At 40.0% G+C, this 19,486-nt stretch overlaps 3 protein-coding genes across 5 annotated transcripts in view; 1 reads left to right on the forward strand and 2 right to left on the reverse strand.

Annotated features, from left to right (window-relative positions):
• Nucleotides 1-780: 780 nt before the first annotated feature.
• The window catches only part of LOC146480785 (uncharacterized), an 87,030-nt gene continuing 68,324 nt past the window's right edge, over nt 781-19,486 (reverse strand). Inside the window, exon 3 of one of the 3 annotated variants that reach the window (XM_085109126.1) lies at nt 781-2,141. In XM_085109126.1, coding sequence (XP_084965252.1) covers nt 1,857-2,141 — 285 coding nt within the window. In that variant the 3' untranslated portion in view covers nt 781-1,856. The remainder of the gene's footprint in view (nt 2,142-19,486) is intronic. The other 2 variants (XM_085109120.1, XM_085109119.1) reach the window with 2 other exon arrangements.
• Nucleotides 3,083-19,486, reverse strand: part of LOC146480786 (uncharacterized) — a 60,188-nt gene continuing 43,784 nt past the window's right edge. The window contains exon 6 of the mRNA XM_085109128.1: nt 3,083-3,288. Coding sequence (XP_084965254.1) covers nt 3,230-3,288 — 59 coding nt within the window. The 3' untranslated portion in view covers nt 3,083-3,229. The remainder of the gene's footprint in view (nt 3,289-19,486) is intronic.
• On the forward strand, nt 7,175-18,190 carry LOC146480787 (uncharacterized). The gene is made up of 5 exons (XM_085109053.1): nt 7,175-7,325; nt 12,315-13,153; nt 14,832-15,071; nt 15,269-15,342; nt 16,034-18,190. Exons 1-5 carry the CDS (start codon nt 7,175-7,177, stop codon nt 16,314-16,316), a joined length of 1,587 nt encoding a protein of 528 aa, XP_084965179.1. The 3' UTR covers nt 16,317-18,190.

Consider the following 19,486-nt stretch of genomic DNA (forward strand, 5'->3'; position numbering starts at 1 on the left):
TCTTAATACCTATGGATGTCATGCTACTGAGAAAGACTTCTTTCTTTAATGTGACACAAATGATCTGACAAAAAAGATAACTATGCTAAGCGCACTTAAGTGTTTCAAAAGTAAGTTTCTTCTTTCTGCAATTTTTCATTAATTTAATTTACAGTCTTTAATGATTAATAAGTATTTCAAGAACCAACAGAAATTCCCAATTCGGCAAAACAACCGTGAAATTGGCAATTGGCGATGTTCCTTCGGTCGTGCGGTCGTGCGGTCGTGCGGATATTCGGTTGTGCCTGTTCACTTTGCCTTGTGCCATCGGGGCATCTTGTCTGGTTATTAAGTTAGTCATTCAGTGTTCTATGTGGTTCCGGCATTGTGTTCATTCTTCTTTCCGTTTGTCTGTCTCTTCCGTACTTTCGTACGGGTTCTGCCTCCTCCGCCAGTTCTACTGGTGGCACGGCTCCGGCTTACTCAAAATCCTATCATGGGCTCATACATAAAATATAACCAATAACATTTACCAATTAAAAGTTGTATTAAAACATTACGAAGAAGTTCCTTCATGTTTTAATACCCGTGGCTGTCTTGCTACAGAGAAAGACTTCTTCTTTCTCCGATCTGACACAAACATAAACTGTGGTATATGATTGTCGCGCTCTGTAGCCAAATCTTCCTTAAAAACTATTGAGCACTCTTGCTACCTTCCAGAGTGAGGGATAACATCCACACTGATAAGAGGTGTTAAACAATTTAGCCATGACTTCGCTTATGTAGGAGGGGGGAGGGGGGGGGGGGGCAGAAATCCTGAGCACTCTTGCTTGGACGTACGTTATTGATCTACCAATGAGATTGCAAGTTTGGAACGACAAGAAAAAAGCTTTTCCATTTGACACGGAAAATTTCCTGAATTTCCAATCGAAAATTTGGGCCAACCAGGGCCAGCTGTGCGCCAGCTCAAGTGCGCAAGCAACCTCGTTTCCAGGGTCTTTCCTCTTCACGTCCCTCTTCAGCTAGAGTGATAGAATGTCCTTTGAACTTTCGTGAATCTCAGTATCGTCGGCGTACAGTACCACATCCATACTGATACGAGGTGTTAAATAATTTAGCCATGACTTTGCTTATGTCGGGGGGCAGAAATCCTAAGCACTCTTGCTGGGATGTTATATGCACCTGTGGCTTTAGATACATCTCTTGCTCGTAAAGCCTTGAAAACTTGCTCTTCAAACTCAAAGGGTTTGCTTGGTTCGTCCGCCGGAACAGCTGCATGGGTCTTGTGACTTTCCAGGAAGAAAGGTGGTGACTCACAAACGGTGACGAGGAGATTCAGGTTAAGTAGGTTGTGAAATAGTCATTTAGCTCTTTTACCGTCTACCACTGTCAATTTCTTTACGGTTGCTCTTGGTCGGGATGACCTTCGCAACCTATGCCAAAAACCCTTTGCCTTCGCGTGGCTTTCTTCAAGCTTGAGGCTGAAATAATTCCCCTTCCCCTTCCTATTCATGCTTCTTATCTCGGGTTCGAAGCCGCCTATACTTACTCCAGTCCTCGGACAATCCGTTCCTCTTGTGGACGCAGTCACGTGTTCTCATTAAATCTAAGAACACTGTTTAGTGGGTCCTCAGTGTCAAGACAGAGATGTGTTAGCCTGCGTATCTGGTGGATTCAGTTCAGGTTGGTGGCGGGTGGTTAGCCGCGAGAAGAACGACAATTGTATTTGTAAATATAACATCGCTTTTTTTCAACGTCCAAATTGATTTTCTGTCGACTCATTTAACAAACCACAGAATCAATTTACGATCCTTGTGAAGCATATTTTTTTGCGGCCTATGCTGGTCAGAACACATAGAAGATGTGCAAATTGGCCATTAGCGCAAGAACTCTGGTTCTTTTTGTTGAACGCATACTGTGCCAACCTCTGAGTGACCTTTCAAAAACCCTTTTGCTCCTTCCAAATCAACGAATATTCCCTTAGCTGCATTTGGGCAGGCGCTTGTTGCAAAGTTCCTCAGAAAACATTTTTTTGCCGATCCCAGTCTTTCCAACATTGTCTCGACCGGCCTTTCGTCCATTAAATCTTTTTCATCAGCTTGTTCTTGCTCCGCTTTCCTTGGTTCATGGATTTTAGGTCTGTTATGAACCTTTTCTTGTTCCTGTAATTTGAAGAAATCATCTGCAATTCGTAAGTTAACAAAGAAGAAACTAGCTAGGGGCAAGTTGCTACTGGAAACAGAAGGGATATTTTGAATAAGGAGCAGTTTGCAATCGAGATAGCAAAGGAGTGGATGGTTTTATTTTTATGCTATGCTAAGGGATAAAATGTCATCTGATACGAAATGTGACTAAAGTAAAGATGTCCAAGATACTTAAAACGTTCAACTATCATGTGTTAATTAATGAGCTTTATAACTCGTTTGTAATTTCAGCATTCTTCAGTATTTAAGTGTACCCACTCAGCAGAAATGCTGGTCCAACTGACCCTTATAAATAAAGTTCATCCATTTCTTCATTCAAGAAGGGTTTCTTAATCAGTGAAATGTGTCCTTGAGGCTGCGCACACCACATCTGGATTGACAACGCAAAAATCGGAACAATTTTTAGTTTTGTAAATAAACTAAAATGGCTATGAATCTCCAACCACCTTGAATATTTACACTGATTTTCCGACTGAATAATGATCTTAAATTAGTGCTAAAAGTTCTTATTCTGAGCTTACCCGTCACCTTTTTGTAACTGACGATCGACTTAAGAATTGCCAATCAGGAAAACTTTTTACATTTCCCTAACGTGAGTCAACAGCCTTCACTCCTTCTCATTTTCTTCGTTCCCAGTCCTTATGCGCCCGAAATTCTGGAAAGCGTTAAGGACGGAATTCCAACAACACAAAAAATCACAAAAGAGTCTTAACCCTTTTACTATCCTTGTAGCAGTGTTACATTTGTACAGGTTTCTTGATCTTAAAAAATTGCGTTGTCTGTGAATTTTTTGGGATTCCTCCCTTGCTTAATCAACGATTTTCAATTATCAACAACAACAACAACAACAACAAAAGTTAACCCTCACAGTCGTTTCATCCATGAAGTAGCTTCTCATATGTGGATTGAAGTAGCTTGCAAGCGAGGCTACACTGGACTCAGTATGTAAGAAGTGATCACACTTGGCTAACAGCAGAATATCCATCAGCACTTGCGTACCCACCACACGCTCATATGGGTCAGCGGGGTTGTCCTCAAATTTAAAGTCATGCGGGGCAGTTTCGCTGTCGTAACATTTTGCTCTGATAGCTTTGGTGAAAACAACCTGAGTACAAAACACATACAGTATGTCAGGAAATGGATACCTTGGCTCAGCACTTGTGGGTGAAATTTACTGATCAGAACACTTGTTTCCATATCTCAAACTGAACTTGGACACCTTATGAGGTTTACACAAGGTCGTATTGATGTACACGGAAGCAAACTAGAGCATCATTTATTAGAGAGAACTGAGTGAATAGAGCTCCAGCCAGGAAAGGAATAGCACCGATGTAGAGTATTTAGGGTTAGCTTTGGTCAGTGATTATGGCTCCTGCTTTCGTTTATTTTAATGGGAAACTATGTAAATGCGATTAAAAGTTACGATTTTCGGCAGCTAGTCTTTGGTGCAGTGGTTATTGTAAGGATAGAAGAATTGAAGCAAACGAGTCGGCTTTGAAGCTTACACTAATCTGTTTTCTTCCCTTGTTTTCCTGTTAAGCTTGCAATAACTTTTACTTCATTAAATCACTAATAACTACAGTCAGTTTGAGAGATGCAAACGAGTGTTAACCGCTTTAAGACAACCTCGTACCTAGAGTCTTGAGGGCATTTAGCTAGCGGAGAATCTTGGGTACTAGAATTATTTTACTGCAGAAATCCAGCGTTAAACTATGATTTTTAATGTAAACTAAAGTCAAGGCCAGTTCAGAACACACGTCAGGCATTTATTAAAATTAATTTATACTTTTCGTCTCTGTTCATTTTTTTTCTAATTTAAATAGCAGTGTTTCGGATTGAGCCATCACCGTTGTCCATTTTTGATCCATGATGATCATGAGTGATTCAGCTTTCGGGAAGAGTGCTGCTGGGTTAAAACAAACCGGCTTATGAGATGAGAATCATTTGCTCTTTGTATTGCGTTATATAATTTTCCCATCATGAAAAACTGTCAGTCCCATTTTTTTTTTCCCATAATCATTACAGATAACAAGATCGACGTACAACAAACACCGCAGATATCCAACAAAATGGTGAAGGAGTTGATTACTCTGGAACGCGATTTTTCCTTGAAAGCCATTTCTGTGCGTTCACTCCGCATGGTTTTCTCGCAGTTTTGAAAATGTTTTGTAACTTTTGAACAAAATCGAATAAAGGAAAACCCCGACACCTTTTTTAAGCTTTTGGGATCCTGACCTAGAGAAAATAACCAAGCTTCCAAAATATAGAAATCGCATTGAGTTGGAACTCTTGAACGATGACCTGGACCTTCACGTTCCGACTTTTACGGAAAACCTCGGAATTTATTTTCTTGGAAAAACAATGAAATATTCGAATACCCAGTTCTATAAGCTTTAAATTGATATAGGATTTTGGGTATCTGTGATGTAACTGAGAGGCGCTATATCCCTTTAACTGAAGCTACCCCTGAAGGTACACGGTAACCTTAACTTATTCTGACGTTCTCCACCTCACCGAGAATAAAGCCAAAAGCAAACCCAAACAACAGTGGGCGGGAAAAAAATTGAGTATAAACATAAAATAACACAAGAAAAATATAAAGAAATTGAATAAAACTCACCATTTCTTTTCCAAAAAAAGTCACAAACTTTTCGATGACTTCGTCGTTGTCACTAGCAATGAAAATTTTTCTTGGCTGCGGCAGAGTTTCAAGGATTGCTCGAGCACTCTTAACCCAACTCATTAAAGGTGGCAATCTTTGCTCAATTGTTTCTGTCCAATGATCTGTACCTCGAACATGGACTCCTAAAACAGTGTACCCAGCTAGATATCGATGATAAAATTTACTAACTTTGTCCGTAATTCTTGAATTAGGTTTAACATACTGTTTGATCAGTTTGTTTATTCTCATTCGTTCCTTTGTGGTTATTATTGGGCTGTCTTCAAATCCCGCCACCTTAGATCGATTTTTAAAGCTGTAGTTCAGAATAAGACTGAGTTCAGGAAAAATCTGAAATAAATCGCCCGCATTTTCTACAAGTAATGGACACAAAACTCTTTCAGCTTGTGTCTCCAGTCCACGATTAACAGGTTCAAAATACCAGTTCCATGAATTTACCCTCCGATCTCTCGAGCAAACTGAGTTACATGCTCGCCAAAACACAACTGGTCGGTCACTTCCCACAGCACGGCATAGCATAATATGATCCAAGGTTAGGAGAAGAAAAGCTGCAAATCCGAAGTTACTACACTGTGTGATAGCTGGATCCACGACACAAACAGAAGAATGAGAAGAATCTTTACCAAAGTTTGTCCTTGTTGCAGCCAGGTATCCATTTGATCTCACGAGAACTTTTAACAAATCTTCACTCGATATTAATACATTTGTGTTGACAATCTGACCTTTTGATCCAAGAGTGAAATTGTGCAATGTTCTACCACGAAATTGGTCATATATATACTCTAAACGGAGCGCAACGGCAACGATTATTAACAAAAATACTCGATATCGAAATAAGAGACGAAAAACACCAAGGCGATTCAACCATCGTGAAGACATCATTATTGTGTTGCTGTGATGCTCAATCACTGTGATCAATCCACAAAATGATAATTACCTCAAGAGTCTCAGTATTCTAATTCCTGTGGAAGTTACTAAAACGGCGGCTGTTTTGGCAACTTATTTCATCCAGGAGAATCCAAAAGTTGCGCTTACCGTCGCTTTCTTTCATCAATTCATCATTGTTAATGAGAGGCGAACCCAGGGACAGACAAGGGGTACTTCACAAGATCACTGCCTATGCTGCGACTGACAGGCCACTTATATTGGTAAGACAGGCAGAAATTTGAACACTTGAAATGGTGACTGATCAACAATCACATTGCTAAACACCATTTACTAACGGCAAGTGCGTTACCTCTAGGACGGATCTCTATCGAAACAATCACTCTTCTGGAATTAGCGCGCATTTACATATTCTGATCAATAGCGCCTTACAATCATGTTTAAGAGAAAACAAAAATACATCACTGGAGAATAAAGTAAACTAAGCTACAAACTATAAAAAATCCTTCTTAAAAAGATAGGTATTAAGTCGAGATTTAAAACTGTTGAGTGATGTTGCTTGACGAAGCTCAACTGGTAGGCCATTCGGCACAGTTTCGGAGCTGCTGTTGAAAATGATCTTGGTCCCAATGTTGTAAGCTTCTTTCCCTTGGGATGGTCCAATAAGAGCTTACCAGTAGACCTAAGATTATACAATGAATTCGATTTTATACTAACAAGATCACTAAGATAAGTTGGCGCTAGGCCATAAATACATTTGAAAGTCAAAAGTAAAATCTTATAGTCAATACGCAAAGAAACCGGCAGCCAGTGCAGCTCCGATAAAGCGCCGGTGTAATGTGAGAAAACTTTCTGATGCCAAGAATATGTCTTGATGCTGCCTTTTGTACGCACTGTAGTTTAGCGATCTGCGCCTATGGTGAGCCAAACAATAAACCATTACAATAGGCAAGACGGCTGGTTAAGTATTTCTTCATAGGTCTCAAGTTATATAAATGATAAAATGCCACATTACAAGCCTCATTTATATGATCAGTCATGATTAAGTTACTGTCAAACCACGATCCAAGGTTTTTAACACATGGGCTTGGACTGATACGATTATTGCCCACGGTAATGAACGCGAATAATAATAATAGATTTATATAGCGTCTTTTCCCAGTGGTCCAAAAACGCTTCACAGAAAGGAAATTATAATTACAAATTGCCTAACTATGTCTATTGAAAATAAGATGTAATTCATAAAAAGGAAAACAACAATGTAAATTCAATGTTTCATGTAAGCCCGCAAAAACACAAATCTAGTCCATCAAGCTGTTGTCGTTTGCCGACCAACAAAACCTTGGAACGAACGCTACTCAACCAACAAACTACCTGTCAACCTGTCAAACGGTTTTGAGTGTTTTTTTTCCCTCGCATTTTTACCATGGCCGAGAAGGGACTTCAGACTTCAGACTTCAGAGTTCGGACTTCAGACTTCAGACCTCGAACTTTAGAACCTCCAAAGCTAAATGCGTTCATCACACTTCCTGAACAATTTAGATCAGTTTTACATTCAAAACTTGTCTCACTCATACGTACGAACTGTTCCAGTTTTGGCCATCGCATGGTCGTGCATTTCATTTCCAAGCTAATTTGTGTATAATAAGCTTATCCCTATCTACGGGGATTCCTCTAAAACCATAAAAGCTAATTACTGTAAGAAAAGTAATTTCCTTCGTTTAAAAATAGGAATTTCCATTTGCCGAATAAAACGGCTTGTCAAAAATTGGTTGCCATGGTAATATCAAAGTCGCTGAACACTAACAGTAACCACAGCAAATTGTTCCCAGAAAAATTTCTGAAAAAGTAACCAAGTCTTATGGCATTTGTTTAAATATTAATAAAGTTACTCACGTTCAAAGTCGTTGGAGGCAGAATCTGCCCCCCTCCCCCTCCCCCTATTGTAGATAGGGGTAACTATCCCTTTCCAAAAATTTTCGCACAATAGAAACAAATAAACGGGGAAAACTTATTGAACTAAGCTTAGCTACTCATCCATTTTTATGACGAAGCTTGCAAAATAAGCAAAACAAATGACACAAAACAAGTCTGTTTCCTCAAAGTTGGCGTCTTTATTTCTTCTTGAACTTTGCCACTTTCTAAATATTTTGTAAGCCCACTGTGAGGCATACCGCGTATCTTTTGGAGGGGGGCATTGGGGTCTATTAGAAACCGAAAAACCGCACAAAAAATCACCCAAAACCAAAAAAGCAAAATATATTTCGATCAAAACCGAAAACCGAATACAAAACCATCAAAACCAAAACTTTACACACCTCAATTTCCAAACCCCTAATTGGTGACACTTGAAGCATACGGACTAAACCATATTGATTTCATCACGGTATTTGTGGACGCTATGCGCGTGAATCCGGTAATTCTTCTGATCTCTGTTTAAATTAGGAAAATTGACAAATATCCTTCTTTGAGTCGCAATAGAGGTCTTTGGGGAAATTTCCCGGGAGGGGGGGGGGGGGTACTCCCTTATATGGGCTATATAGGTATGTGCGGCGCTCCATTTTGCCGCCATTTTGGTAATAAATAGGGTATCAATTTTTGCACTATAGTCTTGAATTCGTTTTCTTTTTTTTTGAAGAAGCTACTTCTTCATCATGATGTTTACAGCAACTGTGTGCGTGCCGCAACGGCTTTTCATGCGCTCCGGTCACGCGCTGAAGAGGTTCTTGAACTGGTTATAAATAGGGTCTCAAATTTTTTGTCAAGTCATAAATAGGGCAGGGAAAATCGCAGATTTTGGTCATAAATAGGGTAAGGGTTTTGGGAAGCGGGCCGCACACCCCTATCCAATTTTTTTGGGAAACAGGAAAGAGGAAACCGGAAACAAGAAATAGGATATAGGAAATAGGAAATAGGAAATCTCGCACGCAAGCTAACGTCTGCGTCTGGAGGCTATCTGAGAACTCCCTTGGCAACCAGAGCTTGGCAACGGAGTCTTGGCCCGCGCACGCGGTTGAGGTGCATAATTGCCAAAGAGAAACCGGAAACCAAATAGAAAAGCCGAAAACCGCAACGGATGCCAGATCCCAGAAACCGCTTGTATTTTGGCCGGAAACCGAAAACCAAATGCTTAAAAAAGGAAAAACCACAAATAGCAACAGACACCAAAACCGAAAAACCGAAGTTTTGAGGTGGAAAAACCGAAAAACCGACCTAAAAAATGGCCAAAACCGAAAAACTGAAAATCCCAATGCCCCCCTCGTTTCTCCTCCTTAGCATTTTTTGGCTTTCGAAACACGCGTTTGGGCCGCATTTCAAGTAAAGGCTCTCTGAACCCAGTTAACTCTATATCTTACTGCGGCCGCAGCCATTGTGTTGGCGTACCTGACGGACTCCGTTCGGAGTATCCATGGACACCAAGAAACCAGTATCACGAAAATGTGACACTTTAGGGCTAAGAATTAAAGCACACATCGTTGTCAGGTGCTGTACTGATTTCATCTTCTGTTGTGTTGTGTTGGACTGCCTAAAGGACTCCTTTCGGAGTTTTGATGGACACCAAGAAACTAGTGTTCTGAAAATGTAACGATCTAGGGCTTCGAATCAAAGGACATGTTGTCAGATTTAATAATTTTGCTTTTTTTGTTGAAGTACCAAATGGAACCCTTTCGGAGTTTCCATGGACACCAGGAAACTAGTGTCCAGAAAATATAACACTTTAGGGCTTAGAGTTAAGGCCCACATTGTTGTCAGATTTAATATTTTTGTTCTGTTGTGTTGGAGTACTTAACGAACTCCCTTTAGGAGCTCGAGTATCGATCGACGCTAAGAAACTATTCCCAGTCTAAACATTTGCACGCTTTATGGCTTAGAATTAAGGTACAAATTGTGGTAAAATTTCATGATTTTTTTTTCGTTATATCATTTGGAGCACTGCGACACCAGGAAAATAATATTATGAAAATGTTAAGTTCACTGTGCCCCTGATGAGAATGACAGACCTTAGCTTCTGAGCGGAGGGAGCTTTGTTTTGCTTTTGTCAATCTATGCTGTTTTCTTAATTCTCTTTTTGGTGAGCTCACTAAAATACGTGCGTAAGATTTCCAATATTTCACAGGCTTAACGTTAAAGTAATGAGAACGAAAGCTACATCACTTCCCACTCGTTCCGAAAAGATAAACGCTTTTAAGTTTGCACTAGAATATCAGAAAATCGATTCTTCTAAACGCTTAGAACTCCAAACAAAAGAGCTGTCCACTCGGTCGTTCAGCTGTTCATCTAGTCTCGCGGGTTCGTGCACTCGGTTTCTTGCCCAGGGGGGTACTCGGGTATATTAGTTACGGGGAGGTGCGAATGAGGCCAAATTTTGAAACCCAAAAAAAGTCCCGTCACGCTAAGGAAAACCCAAATAAAGTCCAGCAGCCAAAAACGTAACCCAAAAAAAGTCCAAATTTTTTAAGCATCAAAAACAATAAAAGTACAAAACACCAAGAGAATGTGAGATATTTCATGTGTCCGACTTTATTCATTCCTCGTGCATCTGTCACAAAACCTTAAGCAGACTGCAGTCATTTTTCAAAGTCGAGCGCAATATATGTTTGTTCAGGAAAACCAAAAACGGGAACATCTTGTCTCCTTTTATATCACAAAATCAAGAATGGTAGGGGACGATTTTCATCAACCCCCAAAAAAGTCCTCGCCAAAATCTTAAGGGCAAAAAAGTCCACCAGTTTCAAACCCAAAAAAAGTCCCAAGCCGAGAATTTCAAACCCAAAAAAGGTCTTCGCACGTCCCCGTCACTAATATACCCGAGTACCCCCCCTGGGGTTTCTTGTTCGTTCGTTTCCGCCGGCGAGCGCTCAGTGGACCGTTTGATCGTTGACTCGGTCATTCGGCTATCCATTCGCTCACTCGGATGTTCGTTCGTTCGTTTGCGTTTCTGGTTTGTTCAGTTGTTCCTACGTTTGCCAAGTTCTTCTTGCTATTCATGGGCATAAACATGTCATAAACAATAAAATTTAACCAATTAAAAGCTGTATTAAAACATTACGAAGAAGTTCCTTCATGTTTCAATACCTATGGCTCTCCTGCTACAGAGAAAGGCTTCTTCTTTCTCCTATCTGACACAAATAAATTAAATCAAATATCCTTGTAATGTTTTCATGTGTTCCTTCCGTCACGTTATAATCTACACTTGGTGCTGGCGAAAGAGTCGCAGGTGCGTGGAAATATAGCAACATGAGCATAATACAGGCTAGCGAGAACAGCAACACGAGCTCAATGCAACAAGAACTGCAATCACACAAACACTCGTTCTGTTTCAGTCACTGGGATTTTAGAGATTCCGGCCTTTAGGGGTTCCTCAGTTTCAGAGATTCCCCTTTTTAAAGATTGCGCCTTTTAGAGATTTCCCCATTTAGAGATTCCTCCTTTTAGAGATTCCCCATTTTAGAGATTCCCTGTTCCCTTTTCCCTGTTTCTCGTTTTAGACATAGCTATAACGAACGCCCATAGTTTATGAGGGACCATTTGCCACCCCTGATGCTATCAGCAGTGAAGCAGCTCTTGCCAATTCCTTGTTTATGGTGGTAGATTATCTAACTATAACAAATTGCGATAATGTTGAAAACTTTAAAAAATTTAAAACCATCTTGGTTTAAAAGTTTAAAAAGCGACGACGACGTTTCGACGTTTGCTCAACGTCATTATCAAGTCAGTGATGAGCGAAATGAAAATGAATATAAATGTATAATAATTCCTTAGAGACAGATAAAAGTAAAAATATGTGATCTTAATGAAGAATTCGCACGTAGCAGGAGTCATGTAAAGAGTTTGGCGCGAATAGTCTTTTTGTTCATTAAGGATTTGAACCCTGAGTTAAATACTCAGAAAGACTCTATTCCCGCCAAACTCTTTACATGACTCCTGCTACGTGCGAATACTTCATTAAGATCACATATTTTTGCTTTCATTTGTCTCTAAGGAATTATTTTACATTTATATTCATTTTCATTTCGCTCATCACTGACTTGATAATGACGTTGAGTAAACGTCGAAACGTCGTCGTCGCTTTTTAAACTTTTAAACCAAGATGGTTTTAAATTTTTTAAAGTTTTCAACATTATCGCAATTTTTTATAGTTAAATTGTATAACAAATCTCTTCTTCTACGTAGATTACTATCACACAAATAACTTACAGCATTGTTTGCTTTTTTTTTTTTCCGTAAATACCGTCTTGCTTGCAAACGCATTTTAACACAGCGAAGTTGTCATTCAGGCTAGGGCTCCTATTCATTCAGGCTCTACACATGTAATTATTCTGCAGACCTTTTTCGCGCCTTGTGGAGATCCGGAGTCCGGACAAATGAGTGGTTTGACACGCACCTTAGTTTATTTAAATCAGTTAGTTATCATTTTGTGGATTGATATATTGAGCGTCACAGCAACACAACAGCTGACACAATAATAATGTCTTCACGATGGTTGAGGCGTCTCGATGTTTCTCGTCTCCTTTGTCGATATGGCGTATTTTTATTAATAATTGTTGCCATTTCGCTCTGTTTAGTGTATACATATCACCAATCGCGTGATAAAACATTGCGCGATTTCGCTCCCGGATCAAAAGGTCAGATTATCAACACGAGTTTGTTAACCCGGAATGAAGATGTGTTAAAAGTTCTCGTGAGATCAAATGGATACCTGGCTGCAACAAGGACAAACTTTGGTAAAGATTCCTCCCATTCATCAATTTGTGTCGTGGATCCAGCCATCTCAGATTGTAGTAACTTAGGATTTGCAGCTTTTCTTCTCCTCACATTGGATCATATTATGCTATGCCGTTCTGTGGGAAGTGACCGACCAGTTGTGGTTTGGCGAGCATGTAACTCAGTTTGCTCGAGAGATCGGAGGGTAAATTCATGGAACTGGTATTTTCAGCCTGTTAATCGTGGACTGGAGTCACAAGCTGAAAGAGTTTTGTGTCCATTGGTTGTAGGAAATGTGGGAGATTTTGTCGAGACTTTTTCTCAACTGAGGTCTATTCTAGACAACAGTTTTAAAAATCGATCTCAGGTTGCAGGATTTGAAGACAGCCCAATAATTACCACAAAGGAACGAATGAGAATAAACAAACTGATTAAACAGTACGTTAAACCTAATTCAAGAATTACGGAGAAAGTTAGCAAATTTTGTCATCGATATCTAGCTGGGTACACTGTTTTAAAAGTCCATGTTCGAGGTACAGATCATTGGACGGAAACAATTGAGCAAAGATTGCCACCTTTAATGAGTTGGGTTAAGAGCGCTCGAGCAATTTTTGAAACTCTGCCGCAACCAAGAAAAATTTTCATTGCTAGTGACAACGACGAAGTCATCGACACGTTTGTGACTTTTTTCGGAAAAGAAATGGTGAGTTTTATATCCAATTTCTTCATATTTTTCTTGAGTTATTTTACTGTTACGGTTCAGTTTTTAGTAAAAATAGATTTCACTGAGTTTAGGAAATATCGGAGCCTTTGTATCGGAGAACCGGAGTGCTATGCGCTAGAGACATTGACACTTAAACTGAATTGTGATTGAAAGTGATTGATTTGTAACCTTTGTAACCGTCAAGTAAAACACATAGGTGTTGAACACCTGCTGTTCTTTTGAATAAGGAATGAGCTTCAGTTTGTAAAGGCCCATTGTTTAGTTTCGGTTTGCTTTTGGCTTTATTCTCAATGAGGTGGAGAACGTCATAATAAGTTAATAACGTGATTAATTAATTTCGAACGAAGGCACAGTGGTGATTCAGTTTCTCATGATGGGAAAACTGTATAACGAAATACAAAGAGAGAACGATTCTCAACTCATAGCCCAGTTTTAACCCAGCAGCACTCTTCCCGAAAGCTGAAATCACTCACCATGAATCACAATGGACAACGGTGCACTGATGGCTAAATGCGAAACACTGCTATTTAAATTAGAAAAAAGAAATGAACAGAAACGAAAAGTATAAAGTAATTGTAATAAATGCCTGCTGTGTGTTCGGAGCTGGCCTTGACTTTAATTTACATTAAAAATCATAGTTTAAATGGCATAAGAAGAGATTATTAAAACGTCGTACAAATAATTTTTCCTTCACTACATTGCTGCTTTCAGTCAGTTTTCTTGTTGATTTTATTTTGATAGTTCCTGACCTCTTTGCCTTTTCCGAGCTAACGCTAATTATCTGCCTTTTATTAAATGTCTGTCGGCCTTTTGTGGCTGAGGCTCATTCTGAAAATTTTCTCCATTACAAAGAAATTTCATTAGCTATACAGAATGAACATCCTCTGCCATAATCTCGAACCCCCAGGCTCTTTGCCCAGCGGTTGGTCGCCAGGTGAGACTCTGGGAAATCGATCAAATTTACATTTTTCTATTGGTTGCCCTGCCAACGGCTCTTCCTTTTACTTGTATTTCTTAGCGCTGGATTTCTGCGGTAAAATAATTCTAGTACCCAAGATTTTCCGCTGGCTAAATGCCCTCAAGACTCTGGGTACGAGGTTGTCTTAAGCGGTTAACAGTCGTTTGCATCTCTCAAACTGACTGTAGTTATTCACTTAAGACTACGTGAAGTAAACGCTATTGCAAACTTAAGAGGAAAATAAGGGGAGAAAACAGAATAGCCTCGAAGCTGAGTCATTTGCTTCAATTCTTCTATCCTTACAATAACCACTGCACCAAAGACTGGCTGCCGAAAAATCGTAACTTTTATCGCATTACATAGTTTCCCATTAAAATAAACGAAAACTAACCGTTAGCCCTAAATACTCTAGATCGGTGCTATTCCTTGCCTGGCTGAAGCCCTATTCGCTCAGTTCTTTCTAATAAATGATGCTCTAGTTTGTTCCCGTGTACATCAGTAGTATGACCATAACCAATATGACATTGTGTAACTGGGGTGTCCAAGTTCAGTTTGAGATATGGAAACAAGTGTTAACCACCATATTTGTTATCAAGTCTAACAATTGATCTGTCTGGTCAGTGATCTGATCAGTAAATTTCGCCCACAACTGCTTAGCCAAGGCATCCATTTCCTGACATACTGTATGTGTGTACTCGGGTTGTTTTCACCAAAGCTATCAGAGCAAAACGTTACGACAGCGAAACAGCCCCGCATGACTTTAAATTTGAGGACAACCCCGCTGACCCATATGCGCGTGTATTGGGTACTCAAGTGCTGATGGATATTCTGCTGTTAGCCAAGTGTGATCACTTCTTACACACCGAGTCCAGTGTAGCCTCGCTTGCAAGCTACTTCAACCCACATATGAGAAGTTACTTCATGGATGAAACGACTGTGAGGAGAACTTTTGTTGTTGTGGTTGATTATTGAAAATCGTTGAATAAGCAAAGGAGGAATGACAAAAAATTCACAGGCAATACAGTTTTTTAGATCAAGAATCTTGTACAAATGTAACACTGCTACAAGCGTAGTAAAAGGGTTAAGATTGTGATTTTGTTGGTTGTTGGAATTCCGTCCTTAACACTTCTCAGAATTTCGTGCGCATAAGGACTGGGAACGAAGAAAATGAGAAGAAGTGGAGGCTGTTGACTCACGTTAGGAAAAAGTAAAATGTTTTTTCTGATTAGCAATTCTTGAGTAGATCATCGGTTACAAAAAGATGACTGGTACGCTCAGAAAGAAGAACTTTTAGCGCTAAGATCATTATTCAGTCGAAAATCAGTGTTTAAGGGATCCGAATATTCAAGTGGTTGTAGATTCATAACCATTTTAGTTTATTTCTAAAACTTAAAATTGTTCAGAGTTTTGCGTTGTCAATCTAGATGTGGTGCACGCTGATGAAAGGACACATTTCACTGATTAGGAAACCTTTCTTGAGTGAAGAAATGGATAAACTTTATCAGTTTAGGGTCAGTTCGGACCAGCATTTCTGCTGAATGGGGACACTTACTGAAGAATACTGAAATTAAAAAGAATAATAAAGCTCATTGATTAACACATTTATTTTTTATTTATTTAATTCAATATTTATTCAGGGGCACCCAATTTAGCAGAGCTAGTTTAAATGGAGCCCTGACACAGTACAAGACGAAACATTGAAACATAAAAAAAAACTAGACAAATAATTCACATGATCGTTAAACGTTCTAAATATCGTTGACATCTTTACTTTAGTCACATTTCGTATCAGATGACATTTTATCCCTTAGCATAGCATAAAAATAAACCATCCACTCCTTTGCTGTCTCTATTACAAACTGCTCCTATTTTAAAAATATCCCTGCTGTTTCCAATAGCAACTTGCCCTTATCTAGTTTCTTCTTTGTTACCTTACGAATTGATTTCTTCAAATTACAGGAACAAGAAAATGTTCATAACAGACGTAAAGTCCATGAACCAAGGAAAGCCAACCAAGAACCAGCTGATGAAAATGATTCAATGGACGAAATACCGGTTGAGGCCGTGCTGGAAAGACCACAATGTTTTCTGAGGAACTTCGCAACAAGCGCCTGCCCAAATGCAGCCAAGGGAATATTCGTTAATTTGGAAGGAGCAAAAGAATTTTTGAAAGGTCACTGAGAGGTTGGCACAACATGCATTTAACAAAAAGAACCCGAGTTCTTATGTTAATAGCCTATTCGCACATCTTCTATGTTATCTTGACCAGCTCAGGCCGCAAAAAAATCTCCACAGGAGTCGTAAATTGATTCTGGGGTTGGTTATTAAACGAGTTGACAGAAAATCCATTTGGACGTTGAAAAAAGCTGTTAGGGCGACGATGTCACCTTCACAATTACAATTATTGTTCTTCTCGCGGCTACACCGCCGGCCACCCAACCCGAACGAAACCGCTAGCTGCGCAGGCTAACACATCCCTGTCTTGACACTGGGCGAGCAATTGAGAACGGATTGTCCGAGGACTGGAGTGGTATAGGCAGCTAAGAAGCATGAATGGGAAGGCCAAGAGGAATTATTTCCACATAGAGCTTGAAGAAAGCCGCGCTATGGCAAAGGAGTTTTGCCATAGGTTGCGAAAGGTCATCCCGACCAAGAACAACCGCAAAAAAACTGACAGTGGAAGACGGTAAAAGAGATAACGGACTCTTTCATAACCTACTATACAATCTGAATCGCCTCGTCACTGTTTTTCGAGTCACCAGTCTTCCGGGAGAATCACAGGACCCAAGAAGTTATTCGGGATAGCTGATGGACGAACCAACCGAACCTTTTGAGTTTGAAGACTGGAAGTCTTCAAGGCTCTACGAGCAATAGATGGATCTAAAGCCACAGGTGCATATAACATCCCAGCAAGAGTGCTTAGGATTTCTGCCCCCCCCCCCCCCCTACATTAGCAAAGTCATGGCTAAATTATTTAACACCTCTTATCAGTGCGGATGTTATCTCTCACTCTGGAAGGTAGCAAGAGTGCTCAATAGCTTTTAAGGGAGATTCGGGTAAAGAGCGCGATAATCATATACCACAGTTCATTGCCGTCCGTGTATCCCCAAGGTGCATGAATCTTTTGCGAACTCCGATATTAGAGAATTTGCACATGGCGTAGGCCCTATCAAGGAACACGAGTACGCTTATGTGGAACATTCATCCACAACCAGAAGTGATCAACAACTTTTGACTCACGGAGGCTACAATAGCCATTGCATGAACGCGGTAAAAAAGTTGTCTGCGTCGTCCTTGAGGAAGGCGTTTGACGTTATAGATCATGAGGACCATAGTATTAACCACTGGGTATTATTAAACGGCATCGACCTCAAGAGCTATTTGTAAGATAGCTGGCCAATTCGTCTCCTCTGGCGATGAGCAGCTAACTCAAAGGACAATTACCCACGGTGTTTCACAAGGATCAGTCCTCGGACCCACTCTTTTCTTTTCTTGTAAGAACACCCATCAGTGGTACTATACGCCGACGATACTGAGATTCACGCAAGTTCAAAGGACATTCTGGCACTCTAGCTGAAGAGGGACGTGAAGAGGAGAGACCCTGGGAACGAGGTTTCTTGCGTGCTTGAGCTTCTCAAAGCTTCTGGCACAGGACACCCAGGCTATTCACGTACGCAGCCTGAAATAGTCTGCTCTGAAGCCACCGTAATGCATTCCCGCAATGCGGGATGGCGTCCACGAATCCTTGTAGCGTACGTAGTTTGATGCGAGTACCGCTTTTAATACGGTTACCACTATTCACTTCTGCATTCACGAGTTGGCTCACGGGAGCCTTTGATTTATTTCAGGAAACTGGAAAGGAAATCTAATTAGCAAAACAGACCGCTACGAGAACAGCGTCATCATTAGCCATAGCGATAATTTTTAGTATATATTTTAGTTATGTCTATATTATAAATGGAACGTATATGTCTCTTATTGGTTCATTATGATATACTTTTTTCCCACCATTTATTGTATATAGATTGATATATGGATTTTATTATTGTAAATAGACACCCAATTCAGTCGAAAGACTGCCATGTGTCTTACATGTAAATGATGTGAATAAAAGTCCCATTTTACTTTTTTTTATAACTATATCTTCCCCTTCTCCATTTCTTTCGTTATTGTAAGTTATAAAAATAGAATTGTTGTAATTTTAACATGAATTTGAGAAAGAAATATTGAATTAAAAGAAAATGAAAGAGTTGTATTTTTGTACAATAAAGTTCGTTCAAACTCAAAATTCACTTGTTCGTGTAAATCCTTCAATTACTTCGCCCTAGCTAAACAACGCTAGCAGCACGCGCGCGGCCGATGACTTTTAGTTTTTTCCTAATTTGTGTCTCGGAATGAATGAAGGATAGACGCAATTAGCTAGAGGGAAGTACGTATCAGCGTTCATTTTGTCTTTTCGCCGTAGCAGAGATAATGAGAGATAATGCCAATCGAGATGCCAAATACAATGCTAGGGAACAGTGGATCTGCACAAATACATTGTTTCAGAATTTCTTTCCATCTTTGCTGAAATTCTGCTTGGAAATGTGGTTTTCTGCCAACAGAATGATCACTACCGCGCGCAGTAAATTTTGCCTGCGAAGCAAGTGTTTCCATGGAGTTTCTGTACTAAAAAGGCGTTTTCCGTATTTTTGATGCGCGCGAGAAGGGGCCTCCTCTCCCCTTCCCCTCCTCTATTTTTCGCTCTCGTCCTTATTTCCGCGCAGTCAAACAGCGAAAAATGCACAAAGGGAAACGCTTGCTGTGCAGGGTAGTGAATTATGCTCTGAAGAACACGACAGGAAGTCACGCACGAGAGCCGATCGAAAGTGGTAAACTGAACTTCAGGCATTTGAGGTCAGCCGTTTTGGATTATTTATCGTATGTTTTTTCCATAACCGCAGCATTTTCTAGCCTTATAGTTAACGGTCTTTCTCGTCTCCCCGCCCTTGGGTTAGGAAATATATAGAGAAAAGCGATGGAACTAAAACTCTTTGAAATCTCGCTCAATCGCTCCAAAAACCACATACGAGAAAGGACAACAGACAAGGGAGTTCAGGTAGGGATATTGTTATTGAAAATTCGTTGGTATTTTTAAATTGAAGTAGGAATCGTTTTTTCCCATACAAATCCTTATAATTTCACTGTTACACAATGCTTGCCGTAACGCTCAAATTACAACACTCACGCAAAGGCCTATATCTCTCTATCTCTCATGGAGCTTGGGGTACCTACCGTACAGGATTACTATCAACACAGGTATAAGGAGCTTGCGGAATACCATTCGACTCGTTGGTTCGTTTTTAAATGGT

Source organism: Pavona decussata, unplaced genomic scaffold (assembly GCF_977016875.1).
Source record: "Pavona decussata unplaced genomic scaffold, jaPavDecu1.1 SCAFFOLD_52, whole genome shotgun sequence".
In the NCBI taxonomy this organism is placed as follows: Eukaryota; Metazoa; Cnidaria; class Anthozoa; order Scleractinia; family Agariciidae; genus Pavona; species Pavona decussata.

What these genes read in the sequence shown, in the direction of transcription:
- LOC146480787 (XM_085109053.1), top strand. Translation starts at nt 7,175, where the DNA reads ATGGCCGAGAAGGGACTTCAGACTTCAGACTTCAGAGTTCGGACTTCA. An exon ending in TGACTTTTTTCGGAAAAGAA is followed by an intron (nt 13,154 to 14,831) that starts ATGGTGAGTTTT and finishes TATGTGTGTACT; the next exon opens with CGGGTTGTTTTCACCAAAGC. An exon ending in TTGACTCACGTTAGGAAAAA is followed by an intron (nt 15,343 to 16,033) that starts GTAAAATGTTTT and finishes TGTTTCCAATAG; the next exon opens with CAACTTGCCCTTATCTAGTT.